The following is a 14,260-nucleotide window of genomic DNA, read 5'->3' as shown; positions in this document are numbered from 1 at the left end:
TCTTGGAAAACAGCAGAAGTTTTGTATATTGTACCATATTTTACTTTTAACATCAATGAATTATCATATTTGCAGCTTGTTAAATGAATTATAATAATATATTTAAGTAAAATGTATATATTTATAAGACTGGTTCTCAGGATTCTTTCTTGAAATACGTCAGCAGTTTTGATTTCTTATATATACATATTGAGCCATTTTTTTATTTTTAACTTCCATGAATAATTCAATATGCCGCAGGGTAAAATATATTAAAATTCTAATGTCAAGTGTATTTTTAACAATGCTAGAACATGTTTTACACCCCTCACATGAAAAATTCTTGGAAAACAGCAGAAGTTTTGATCTAAATATTGTACCATTTTTACGTTTAATGTCAATGAATTATCATATATGCAGCAGGTTAAATTAGATTAAAATTATAAAGTCAGGTATATATATAATAAGTCAAGTAAATTTTTACAATCGTAGAGGCTAGAACATGTTTTACACCCATCCTGTGACAATTTCTTGGAAAACAGCAGATCTAAATATTGTACCATTTTTACTTTTAATGTCAATGAATTATCATATGTACAGTAGGTTAAATTAGATTAAAATTATAAAGTCAAATATTTTTTTATAATCCTAGAATATGTTTTACACCCATCCTGTGACAATTTCTTGAGAAACAACAGCAGTAGCTACGCACCATCTTGTTCAACGATTGTTTTTCTATACAGTGGACACAGGTTCCATTTTTAACTTTATCAGCTGATAAAACCATCCAAATCAACAAATCAATAGTTTTTTTAGAAGAATTACAAATCATATCACTTAAACAAGCTTTAAAATCTACATATTGTATATTAAGAATCATCTTAATTGGTCATTTAAATAAAACATATTAAGACAAATGAATTTATCTTACCAGCTGACTCAAAACGTCCATGTTCAAAATATGGCATCATTATATTAAATATCCACGTTTTAAATTCCAAACTTCCTCCTCCCAAGTGGGCCCCTTATTTTTTAACGCAGTACAAAAACATTAACCTACCGCTTGTGCTCGAACAGACATGCTCACAAAGTGGCATAGCTTTACTGGAATCCACACAGAATGATGGCAGATTAATGCTATCCACACGGTTTATTCCACCCAAATTACGGTGGATGGCCATCACTACATTAAGATTTACATCGATATTTTTTTTTTTACCGATTTGACCAAACGACTTTGTGAGAGGTCATTTGAATGTTTTAATCTGGTTTTCTGTGCTGGCAATCACTCAGAATCTTATATAACAACAAACTGTAGAAAAAAATCTATATCTACATGGCTATATTTAGACTGAAATCGTTATACAGAAAAAATTCTATGTATACATACTGTCTATTGACTTAGAGGGGAAGTCTTAATACAAAACAGACATTTATACAAGTATTGTCTGTCGTCTAAAAGAGGGGGGGTTCATACAAAACAGACATTTATACAAGTATTGTCTGTAGTCTAAAAGAGGGGGGGGGGTCATACAAAACAGACATTTATACAAGTATTGAGGGAGAGTCATACAAAACAGATATTTATACATTGTCTGTCGTCTAAAAGGGGGGGACTTACAAACAGTATATACAATAGAATACTGATGACAGACTTAAACAGGGAAAGCCTTAATAAAATACAGACTTATAACATACAAGTAGTACACCAATTAATATAATACAGACTTATAACATGTATACAGTACACCAATTAACATTCTATCTGTTGACTGTAAAGGTGGGGTGCATCCTTATATTATACAGACTCACAAAAAAGTACACCAAGTATTACTCTGCCCTGAGAAGGAGTCTTTATATTATACAGACTTTCAAACATGTACATTAATTAATATGCTGTCTCAGGAGTCTTTACATTATACAGTGTTTTGTTTTCTAGTTTTTAGTTTGGTTCATGTTGTACAAGTTATTACTTTCTGTGTAGTGTTTGAAGACTTGTTTGTCTTTCAGCATGTTCAGGTTGACTCCCTGTATTTGGTTGGGTTTATGTGGCTCAAGAATTTACTTTCTGTACTGTGGTATTGTTGACTGGTTTCTTGTTCAGGCTCACCCCCAGTTTCTGGTTATGTACATATGGCTCTATCTTAATATTTTCTGTGTACTGTTTTGTATTCTGATTTGGTATTCAGGTTCAACCCCAGCTTTTGATTGTGTGGCTCAGTCTTTATACTTTCTGTGTACTGTTTTGTAGTCTAATTTGTTATTCAGGTCTATGCAGACCTATGGTAATTAACTAGAGGCTCTAAAGAGTCTGAGTATCTCAACTTGGTCTATGTGCATATTAAACAAAGGACACAGATGGATTCATGACAAAATGGATGGTGATGTGTTTGTAGATCTTACTTTACTGAACATTTTGCTGCTTAAATTTATCTCTATCAATAATGAAATTGGACTAGTAGTTACAGTGGAAAATATTAAGTAAAATTTACAAAAATTTACAAAATTTATGAAAATTGTTAAAAATTGACTATAATGGGCAATTATATAACTCCTTAAGGGGTCAAATAACCATTTCGGTCATGTTGACCTATGTGTAGGTCTTTCTTTGCTGTACATTATTGCTGTTTACAGTTTATCTCTATCTATAATAATATTCAAGATAATAACCAAATGCTGCAAAACTTTCTTAAAATTACCATTTCAGAGAATGAGCCAAAAACTGCATTTGACCCTATGTACTATTTTTATCCATGTCAGCCATCTTGGTTCACAGGCAAGGTCATCCGATACTATTTTACTTTTTTACTAGATACCCTGATGATTGTGCACAATTTAGTTTGGTTAAATTTGTCTTAGTAGTTTCAAAGGAGAATATTAAGAAAAAAAAAATATATAAATTGACTAGAGGGCAATAACTCCTTAGGGGGTCAACTAACCAATTCAGGAGCAGCAACCAAACAACAGGTTGTCTGATTCATCTGAAAACTCCTGGGCAGATAGATCTTAACCTAATGAACAATTTGTTTCGCAACAAATTTGCTCTTAATGCTTTGGTTTCAGAAATATAAGCCAAAATACACATTTTAACCCTATTTTCTATTTTTAGCCATGGCAACCATATTATTTGGTTAATAATCATTTAATTATAATTTTCATCATTTATTAAAATATATACCCCAATGATGATTGTTGCCATGTAGTTTAAGAGGATAAGACTTTTGTAAAAGTTAACAACAGCAGACAACAACAACAGACACCAAGTGACGAGAAAAGCTGTGTAATTGTTATTAGCTGTTATTTTGAAAGTATTCAATGTAATGTGCAATTGGGCATATTTTCAATTACCTGTAATTGAATGGAATTAATTACATTGCTTTTTGCAATGTAATTATGAATTACTTTTCAATTACTTTGTGGTGTAATTAATTACATTTAAAAATCACTGTAATTGAATGGTAATTAATTACTTTGGCATGTAATTCAATTGACCCCAAGTCATCATGTTTAACTGTAGTTATTCCATGATGAAACTTGGTCATCTTTTATCTACAATTTTATATACAGCAAGGTTTTGATGTTTTTTTTCTTTAAAACCTTTTCATCTGTGTGTAAACATTTATATTCAGGATTAACAGGATTTTATTCAATAAAACAGAGACATGGTGTATATAAACTTTGATATACAGGTTTGACTGTAGTTTTTAAATAAATACAACACTTTTTCATATAAAAGTTTCATATATGTAGGTTTGACAGTAGTTATTACATAAAACTGACTGAAACATCTTTATATAGTAATCTTTATATTCAGGTTTGACTATATTTATTCCATAAAACTGAGACATCTTTTATATAATCTTTATATGTAGGTTTGACTATAGCTATTAAATATAAAACTGAGACATCTTTTATTATATAAACTTGTTTATGCAGGTTTGACTATAGCTATTAAATATAAAACTGAGACATCTTTTATTATATAAACTTGTTTATGCAGGTTTGACTATAGCTATTAAATATAAAACTGAGACATCTTTTATTATATAAACTTGTTTATGCAGGTTTGACTATAGCTATTAAATATAAAACTGAGACATCTTTTATTATATAAACTTGTTTATGCAGGTTTGACTATAGCTATTAACTATAAAACTGAGACATCTTTTATTATATAAACTTGTTTATGCAGGTTTGACTATAGCTATTAAATATAAAACTGAGACATCTTTTATTATATAAACTTGTTTATGCAGGTTTGACTATAGCTATTAACTATAAAACTGAGACATCTTTTATTATATAAACTTGTTTATGCAGGTTTGACTATAGCTATTAAATATAAAACTGAGACATCTTTTATTATATAAACTTGTTTATGCAGGTTTGACTATAGCTATTAAATATAAAACTGAGACATCTTTTATTATATAAACTTGTATATGTAGGTTTGACTATAGCTATTAAATATAAAACTGAGACATCTTTTATTATATAAACTTGTATATGCAGGTTTGACTATAGCTATTAAATATAAAACTGAGACATCTTTTATTATATAAACTTCTATATGCAGGTTTATAAAAAAGAAGATGTGGTATGATTGCCAATGAGACAAATATCCACAAAAGACCAAAATGACACAGACATTAACAACTATAGGTTACAGTACGGCCTTCAGCAATGAGAAAAGCCCATACTGCATAGTCAGCAGGTCATGCAGGTTTGACTTGAGAGTTATTTTGAAAAATACAACATAGACATTTTGCATTTTAAGTTTTAATTATACAGGTTTGACTGTTCATAGTTATTCAATAAAACCTCAGTCATATTTTATATTAACATTTTAAAATGCTATTTTTAGAAGACTAATAATTAATAAACAGAATCATGATTTTCTTCATCATGTTTTAATTAACATCAGACATTTTTTGCAAACAAAGCAAAATTTGTGATGCTGCTTTAACAATTCCAATTTCTTCATTTTCTGAGATTTTCTAATTTACATTTTTTCAATTTAAAACCATCAGCACATACTCACAACCTGATGCCAAAAAGAGCGAAGAAAAACAAATCTTGGCCTATTTTTAAATGTTAGATAAATCTTATTTCTTTATACAAGAGCTTTTAATGAAAAAATCACCAAAGACATATATATTTTATAAGAAGTTGACAATTATTTTTATATACTTCCAGCGACAAAGAAAAATCAATATCGTCTCTCAAGATTCAAGACGCAGAAAAAAATTTAATTTATAAAAACCTTCTGTATAGAACTAACTAACAATTAAATGGATTATCAAGTTATGACAAAAAATTGACTGCCGCGGGCTCATGTTAATTGAATTCAATGTTATTAATTGAAGTGGGAGAGAAAAAAAACAGGTTTTATTTAGTCTGGATGAAACTTTTTAATATGATGGAAATTGTCAAGAAAACAAATACAGTAAAACCTGTGTAATCTGACACACTGAGGAAACTGATAAAAAAAATGTCATATTAAGCAGAGTGTCTGAGAATACTCAGTTTTTTTCTGCAAAAATTAGCATATTTTGGTACCATGAAAATGTGTCTGTTAAAGCAGAATGTTGGGTTACTCAGGTGTCAAATTAGACAGACCTGTAACATTGTAGCTTCTAAGAACTTCTAAAGAATGTTTTCCAAGAAAGCTTAGATTTGTGTTTAGCCACATTTATATTACACTAACCGAAGATTTATAATTATTTGTAGGTTTCGTAGTTATGAATGAAACACTAATTTAATAATTCAAACAAGGATCAAATTTTCTTAATGATTTTATGCAGAATACATACCGCCTTAACTTCCAAACCCCAAGCACTGTATTTGAATGACATAGGACAATAAGTTCAACTGTTAAAATAACAAACTTTTTCTTTACTTTATTCCCACTTGAGTATGGTCTCCCCTTTTCATCATCAACACGCAGAAATGTTTTGCTCATGTTTCCCGTAGAATTGGGGGTAGTTTCCAGACATATTCATAGTAAATCCGATCGTCTATTCACAAGGTGATGATGTCAGAGAAAACTTTTCATTGTTATGTTCTGATTTCTCAAATCTTCAGGTTTTTACAAATCACATGCATCCAATACAAGACTAATACTATGTTCTATATATATATAACTTTGAAATTTTTTGTTGGGACGACTTAATAATGTCACAGAGACTGTTTAAATGACTGATAAAATTGAGAATGGAAATGGGGAATGTGTCAAAGCGACAACAACCCAACCATAGAAAGGACAACAGCAGAAGGTCACCAATGGGTCTTCAATGCAGCGAGAAGTTCCTGCACCCGGAGGCGTTCTTCAGCTGGCCCCTAAACAAATAAATGTACTAAATCAGTGATAATGAATGCCATACTATTACTAAATGCATATTTTAGAGTCATCTTCACAGACACAAAATTTCTGAATGAACTTGGTAATTATACGCATACTTTGATATTATAGAATATCAGTAAAAAAAAATCACAGTTATAAGTGCCTATGGTAATTTTTTCTAAACTGAATCATGAATAATACAAACTTTCATCTGCTAATGGAATATTTTTACTTTTTTCTAAACCACTGCCATATAAACGAATCTGCTTACATGAGTATTAAACAGATTTGTGCTTTAAAAGACATGTGAACTCTACACACTGACAGTGACACTGACAGCTAGCAGACAGCTTGTTTGTCTATTGTTTATATATACAGATCAATATATGTCCATGTGTATATTGTAGTTGGGAGAATTTGGCACTATCTGATTAGTTTTTGTTTTGGGAGATTTTGCACAGAGAAAGATATGTTGACATATAAAGTGTAACCTGTGTAATCCTTCACAATGGCCATGGGCGACCAGAACAAAATGTCTGATTAAAAGCAGGATGACAGAATACTCAGGTTTTTTACCCAAGGATAGGCATATTTTGGGACCATGAAAATGTGTTGGTTGAAACAGGCTGTTCTCTATTTCCATTCTCAATTTTATGTTTGAATACTCAGGTGTCAGATTAGACCGGTAACACTGTATTTAAACTGAAGCAAACGGAACCTGTACTTAGAACAATTTCATTACAGCAAAAACAGTTTAGGAGAATTTGACACAGAAGTAAAAACATGTTGGAGCTACTAATAATACTAATTCTGGAAAGAGAAGAAGAATTTAACATAATGAGGTGATAGGTATACAAAAAAAAGTCAAACAAATTTGTTAAAGCTAAAATTAGTTTACAAACAGCACAGTGGTCAGGGAGAACAAATTACCAGTAGGGATAATGTAGACACCCTGCTATGGAGTGGACGAAATGACCAATAGGGATAATGTACATCTCCTGCCATGGTGTGGACAAGATGGTCAGCAGAGATCATATAGACCCTTTGATATGGAGAAGACAAGAAGAACTGTAAGGATAATGTAGACTCCCTGCCATGGAGTGGACAGATGACCATAAGGGCTTATGTGGACCCCCGTCACTGACTGGACAGAATGACCAGTAGAGATCAAATTGACCCTTTGCTTTTGAGAAGACAAGAAGAACAGTAGGGATAATGTAGACCCCTGCACAGTGTGGACAAGATGGCCAATTTAGGAATAATGTAGATTCTTTGCCGTAGAGATGACAAGCCTCCTACATGGTGTTTACAAGATGGTCAGTAGGAATAATGTCGACTCCCTGCTATGGAGAAGACAAAATGGCTGGCAGGGATAATGTAGACCTCCTGCCATGGTATGGACAAGATCATCAGTAGGGATAATGTAGACCACCTCTTGAACTTCCCTTTCTGATAAAATCAACTGACTGGCAATGTTTTATCCATTTAAGTATGAAGTGGACACTTGACCATTATGAATAATTTGAGCCCCTTTCTTATGAAATCAACGTTAACTTTAAAGACCAGCAAAGTTTTTTATCCATGTAGTGGATGAGATGACCAGTAAGTATACTGTAGACCCCCTTTCTGATAAAATCAACTTTAACAGACTGGCTATGTTTTTATCCATTAAAGCCATTGACTTTTTATAAGATAAAATCAATAAAGAGTTTTGTCTTAATGAGAAGTTTTTTCCACTACTGACAAGGAAGCTATATGTTTTTGGAATTTATTGGACATGTTTTATTTCTTATTTGAATTTTCAATTAATTAGAAAATCTCAGTGGGTTAATGATAAAAAACGTAGAACGATTCCTGGTATTAACATGCTCATATGTACTAATGTAATTTTAAACTCTTGTTAAGTGAGAAAAAAAATGAACTTTTAAGATAGGAACAAGTTGAACGTACAACAGAATTACTTCATAAAATTTTCTCATAAACAAGTGTTTACCTCTTTTCTACTTTACCAGTTTGGTTAATTAAGACAATGTGTTGATCATTGTAAGCCTTTATTTGGACATCCACTTAAGGGAGGATTGAAGAGTTAGTGGTTACTGTCTTCTGGCAAGACCACTTCTTACCCATATAGGCATTGCCCAAAGCTGGATCAATAAAAAAAAAGCCAAACCCCTACTGACCCATTCAAGCACTGCCCCAAGATGAATCAATGAAAACATCTAAACCCCTACCTACCCATTCAGGCACAGCCATGTTCTTTATAAATAACAAGCTAGACCTTAATTCATCTGTTACATGGTCAAGCAAGACCTTAATTCATCTGTTACATGGTCAAGTAAGACGATACCACCTTTTTTTAAACCAGTTTATAAACAACATAAAAAGTCCTCAATAATCATCTCTAAATCTCAAAGATCTTGATATTGGAAAAAGACATTCTCATTCAACTGACCTTCACCTAATCCATAGGTCAATTGACCCATTGTTTTAATCTAAAATCTAGTTCATAAACAAATCACTCATAAACATCTTCTAAATTAAAAGTCTTGATATTGAAAAAGATAATCTTCTTTAACTGACCTTGACTTAATCCATAGGTCAATTGACCAATTGTTTCAATCTAAAATCTAGTTCATAAACAAATCACTCATAAACATCTTCTAAATTAAAAAATCTTGATATTGAAAAAAGACATTCTTATTAAACTGAACTTCATCTAACCCAAAGTTCAATGTAATAAACAAATTACCCATAAACATCTTCTAGATTCAAAAGATGTTGATATTAAAAAAAGACATTTTGATCCAACTGACCTTTACTTAATCCATAGGTCAATTGACCAATTGTTTCAATCTAAAATGTAGTTCATAAACGAATCAGCCATAAACATCTTCTAAATTCAAAAGATGTTGATATTGAGAATAAAAGCCAATCTAATTTGTTTACTCTCGCTGTTAATTTATGGAGCTGTTTGTCAATGATTTACATGAAGCATCTGTCAAACAGGAGCTTTATAAGACAAAACATTTCAAGGTTTTCATGACTTATTTGCTTTATTTTCTCTCATCGTCGAAGGAAAACATATGTCACATGTTTTTAAAAATACAAAGTCACATTTTTTGAAATAATAGACAAGAAATTTGAGGCTCCAAGGCACATGATTAGATTATCTGTAAAGTTGATCAGATAATGACAGATATTGATATTTCCATTAACATGATTAAGCCAGATTCAAAATATTTACAAAATTGTACTTTTTTGAGGCCAAATGTTCTCCATGGAAATCAAATGTGCAAATGCATATACAACTGAATATCAATTAACATTGGCCGACCACTAATGGTTCCCCTTAAATTGACCTAATCACAAACTAATTAAAATACATGATAACTCAGAAAAATTTCCAATGTCAATAGACAATGACTAAGGGGGCAGAGCCAAATTATCTTCATGAAAATGAGATATGCAGATGCTTTAAACACAATTACGTAACAAATATGATTGACCTACCACTAATGGTTTCCCATAAACTGACCTAATCATAAACTAATACATGTAAAATAATCAAATGTTTCAATAGACCATGACTAAGGGGGCAGAGATAAATTATCTCCATGAAAATAAGATATGTCAATGCTTACACAACTGCATACCAAATATGATTGACCTACCACTAATGGTTCCCCATAAACTAGACCTAATCACAAACTAATATATGTAAAATAAGCAAAAGTTTCAAAAGTCAATAGACCATGACTGAGAGGACAGGGCCAAATAATCTCCATGGAAATGAGATGTTCCAATGCTTATACAACTGCATACCAAATATGATTGACCTACCACTTGTGGTTCACTATAAACTAGACCTAATCACAAGCTTATACATTGTTGACGCCGGTGCCACTGCCAATGCAGACGCCAGAAACAGCATACCCATGTCTCGCTTTTTGACTCTGTCAAGGCAAGACAAAAATCATTGTTGAAAATCTTATGAAATCCTTGTTATTCATTCATAGTTTTTAAGGAGAAATTTTAAAGGTGAAAATGTTAAATGTATGACAAGTTTAGAGACATTTCCCGCAAAATTTTCGATGGCTTATCATGCTTATAACTCAAAAACAAGCACACTGACCCTTCAATTTTTTTCTGTTGTTTTTATTTTGTGCTCCTATATTCGTATACTTTCAATCAATTAAAGTCGTGGAAAAAGCTTGTTATTTTGACAGAAAACAGCAAACAACCGTAAGAGCAGCTGTTATTTACAATGAAATCATTTTGCTGGATTACCAATGTTTACGTCATTTTCTCATTTTCAAAATACTGAAGGCATTAATGACAAAATACTATAAAGTCATAAATCAGTTAAACCTATTAGTATTACATCTCCCCCACAAAACTATGATTTTATTACTATAAACTATAACAGACCACTTCCAGACTGGTGGGTGGACACTATTACTGTTTTCTCTCATCTTCTAACTTGAGATATATACGATAAATAACATGACCTTATCAAGTTAGGGGTCAGTCAGGACAATCGATTGTCCTACTTTTACTGACCATACATAACTGGACAATTGTAATCTGGTCAACACAGATTTATTCCTCAGAGAACATTTCCAATACAGATCTATATATATTCATTGTGGGGTTCAAAATGGGATAACATTTGGAATATAATCTATTCAAACTAGTGACCATACTGAACTTGACCATTGCAATCTATGGTCAACACAGATTTATTTCTTAGAGAACATTTCCAATACAGATCTATATATACGTCATAGTGGGGTTCAATAGAGGGAATAACTTGGAATATAATTCTTTATAAATAAGTGACCATTCTGAACTTGACCATTGCAATCTATGGTCAACACAGATTTATTTCTTAGAAAACAGTTCCAATACAGATCTATATATATACATTATGTATATCCCAGGTGGTCGTGTGGTCTAGCGGGACGGCTGCAGTGCAGGCGATTTGGTGTCACGATATCACAGTAGCATGGGTTCGAATCCCCGCGAGGGAAGAACCAAAAATTTGCGAAAGCAAATTTACAGATCTAACATTGTTGGGTTGATGTTTAGACGAGTTGTATATACATTATGTACATTATATACATTATGGGGTTCAATAGAGGGAAAAACTTGAAATATAATTCTTTATAAATAAGTGACCATACTGAACTTGACCATGGCAATCTACAGTCAATAAAAATCTATTTATAGGAGAAAACATTTTTACAGTGAGGTTCCATTCAGGATATTACTTTCACAATTTAACAGCTTAAGTATAAATGTATTCTTTTCTATATAAATATAATCTGCCTTAGACCATACATGTACACTAAATATAGACAATGTAATTTCCCATATGAACTTCTTTTATGGCTATATGCTAATTGTATACCACTTTTATAATAAAATTTTGGAAAAAAATTATATCCTAGAATGAACAGCTCACATGCACTACTATTTTTTTCAAATGTCAAAATATAGGGGTGTGCAGAATATTTTCAACATTTATATAACGCTTTACTTCTAAGAGTTTCTAAAACATATACTAAAATTCTGTACTACCCCTAACTTCACTTTTAGTCCTTTTCAGAATGCAGGGCTATTTTTTTTCATACCTGTAACATTCCAAAGTTATGTCTCTATGAGATGAAACATAGAGATCATTTCTTGGAACCAGTATGTAAACACAACAAAATATCTATAAATATTATATATTATCTCCCCAAAAGAGGTGTGGCTTGAGACACAGCTGTATTTACAAAGTGCAACCTGGATGCCTCTTTTCACCGCTACCATTGGTTTTTATATATATACTGGTAACATTACCAAGTTATGTCTAAGTAAAGAGATGAAACAGAGATCATATCTGTGAACCAGTACATAAACACAACAAAATATCTATGAATATTATATATTATCTCCCCAAAAGAGGTGTGGCTCGAGAAACAGCTGTATTTACAAAGTGCAACCTGGATGCCTCTTTTCACCGCTACCATGGTTTTTATATATACTGGTAACATTACCAAGTTATGTAAGGAGATGAAACAGAGATCATATCTGTGAATCAGTACATCAACACAACAAAATATCTATGAATATTATATATATTATCTCCCCAAAAGAGGTGTGGCTTGAGAAACAGCTGAACTTACCAGGTATATTAAAGACTTCACTGTTACCACTTGGAAAGTCTGTATTTTCAGGCACTGTCATGGCATAGTTTTCTAGTTGTGGTAAGTTGTCAGGTATATCATTGTGACGTGGGACCAATACTGGTGGCAGGACTGGAAAAAAACAATCAAAGGCAACAGGTAAAATGTGGTCTGTTGATGTGATATGGAACTATGGGTCTTCACTGTTTTGATTATAAACTAATAAGTCTATTGCTTACTTCTATGGAGGAAATGAATAAGTCTATCTGTTGCTTTAACACAAATTTAAAACAAGAATATGTTCATATAACGTAGTACATTGATGCCTCTCAATTCATACAAGACAACCAATGACCTGACGTATGTAACATGTGTAAATAACAATGAACAAAATACAAATGTGATATATATAGTGTAGCAAACAAGAAGCACTGCATTCAAAGGCTACTAACTTGGGACAGACACCTACAAAATGTGACAGGGTTAAATATGTTAGTTGTAACCTCACCCTTAGTTTCTGAAGATAGACTGAACTAGAGGCTCTAAAGAGCCTGTGTCGCTCACCTTGGTCTATGTGAATATCTAACAAAGGAAGCAGATGGATTCATGACAAAATTGTGTTTTGGTGATGGTGATGTCTTTGTAAATCTTACTTTACTAAACAGTCTTGCTGCTTACAATTATCTCTATCTATAAAGAACTTGGCCCAGTAGTTTCAGTGGAAAATGTTAATAAAAATTTACAAATTTTATGAAAATTGTTAAAAATTGACTATAAAGGACAATAACTCCTTAGGGGGTCAATTGACCATTTCGATCATGTTGACTTATTTGTAAATCTTACTTTGCTGAACATTTTTGCTGTTTACAGTTTAACTCTCTCTATAATAATATTAAAGATAATAACCAAAAACAGCAAAATTTTCTTAAAATTACAAGTTCAGGGACAGCAACCCAACAACGGGTTCTCTGATTCATCTGAAAATTTCAGGGCAGATAGGACTAGACCTGATGAACAAATTAACCCCATGTCAGATTTGCTCAAAATGCTTTGGTTTTTGAGTTATAAGCCAAAAACTGCGTTTTACTCCTATGTTCTATTTTTAGCCATGGCGGCCATCTTGTTTGGTGTGGCGGGTCACACCACACATTTTTAAAAATAAATACCCCAATGATGATTATGGCCAAGTTTGGATTAATTTGGCCTGGCAGTTTCAGAGTAGAAGATTTTTGTAAAAGATATATAAAATTTAGGAAAAATGGTTAAAAATTGACTTTAAGAGGGCAATAACTTCAAAAGGGGTCAACTGACCATTTTGGTCCTGTTGACCTATTTGTAAATCTTACTTTGCTGAACATTATTGCTGTTCACAGTTTATCTCTATCTATAATAATATTCAAGATAATAACCCAAAAAAGCAAAATTTCCCTAAAATTACCAATTCAGGGGCAGCAACCCAACAACCAATTGTCTGATTCATCTGAAAATTTCAGAGCAGACAGATCTTGACCTGATAAACAATTTTACCCCCAATCAGATTTGCTCTAAATGCTTTGGTTTTTGAGTTATAAGCCAAAAACTGCATTTTACCCCTATGTTCTATTTTTAGCCATGGTGGCCATCTTGGTTGGTTGGCCAGGTCACCAGACATAATTTTTAACTAGATACCCTTATGATGATTGTGGCCAAGTTTGATTTTATTTGGCCCAGTAGTTTCAGAGGAGAGTATTACAAAATCAATTGTCAGATTGAAAACTCATAAAGGTTA

The 14,260-nt window shown here is 32.1% G+C and overlaps 1 protein-coding gene across 1 annotated transcript in view; it reads right to left on the bottom strand.

The window, feature by feature from the left end:
* The window catches only part of LOC134718469 (mothers against decapentaplegic homolog 3-like), a 50,652-nt gene that overhangs the window by 26,408 nt on the left and 9,984 nt on the right, over positions 1-14,260 (bottom strand). Inside the window, exon 3 of the mRNA XM_063581009.1 lies at positions 12,493-12,624. Within this exon, the coding sequence (XP_063437079.1) occupies positions 12,493-12,624 (132 nt within the window). The remainder of the gene's footprint in view (positions 1-12,492; positions 12,625-14,260) is intronic.

The sequence above is a fragment of the Mytilus trossulus genome, chromosome 5 (genome assembly GCF_036588685.1).
Source record: "Mytilus trossulus isolate FHL-02 chromosome 5, PNRI_Mtr1.1.1.hap1, whole genome shotgun sequence".
In the NCBI taxonomy this organism is placed as follows: domain Eukaryota; kingdom Metazoa; phylum Mollusca; class Bivalvia; order Mytilida; family Mytilidae; genus Mytilus; species Mytilus trossulus.
This window is presented reverse-complemented; position numbering and strand designations above follow the sequence as displayed.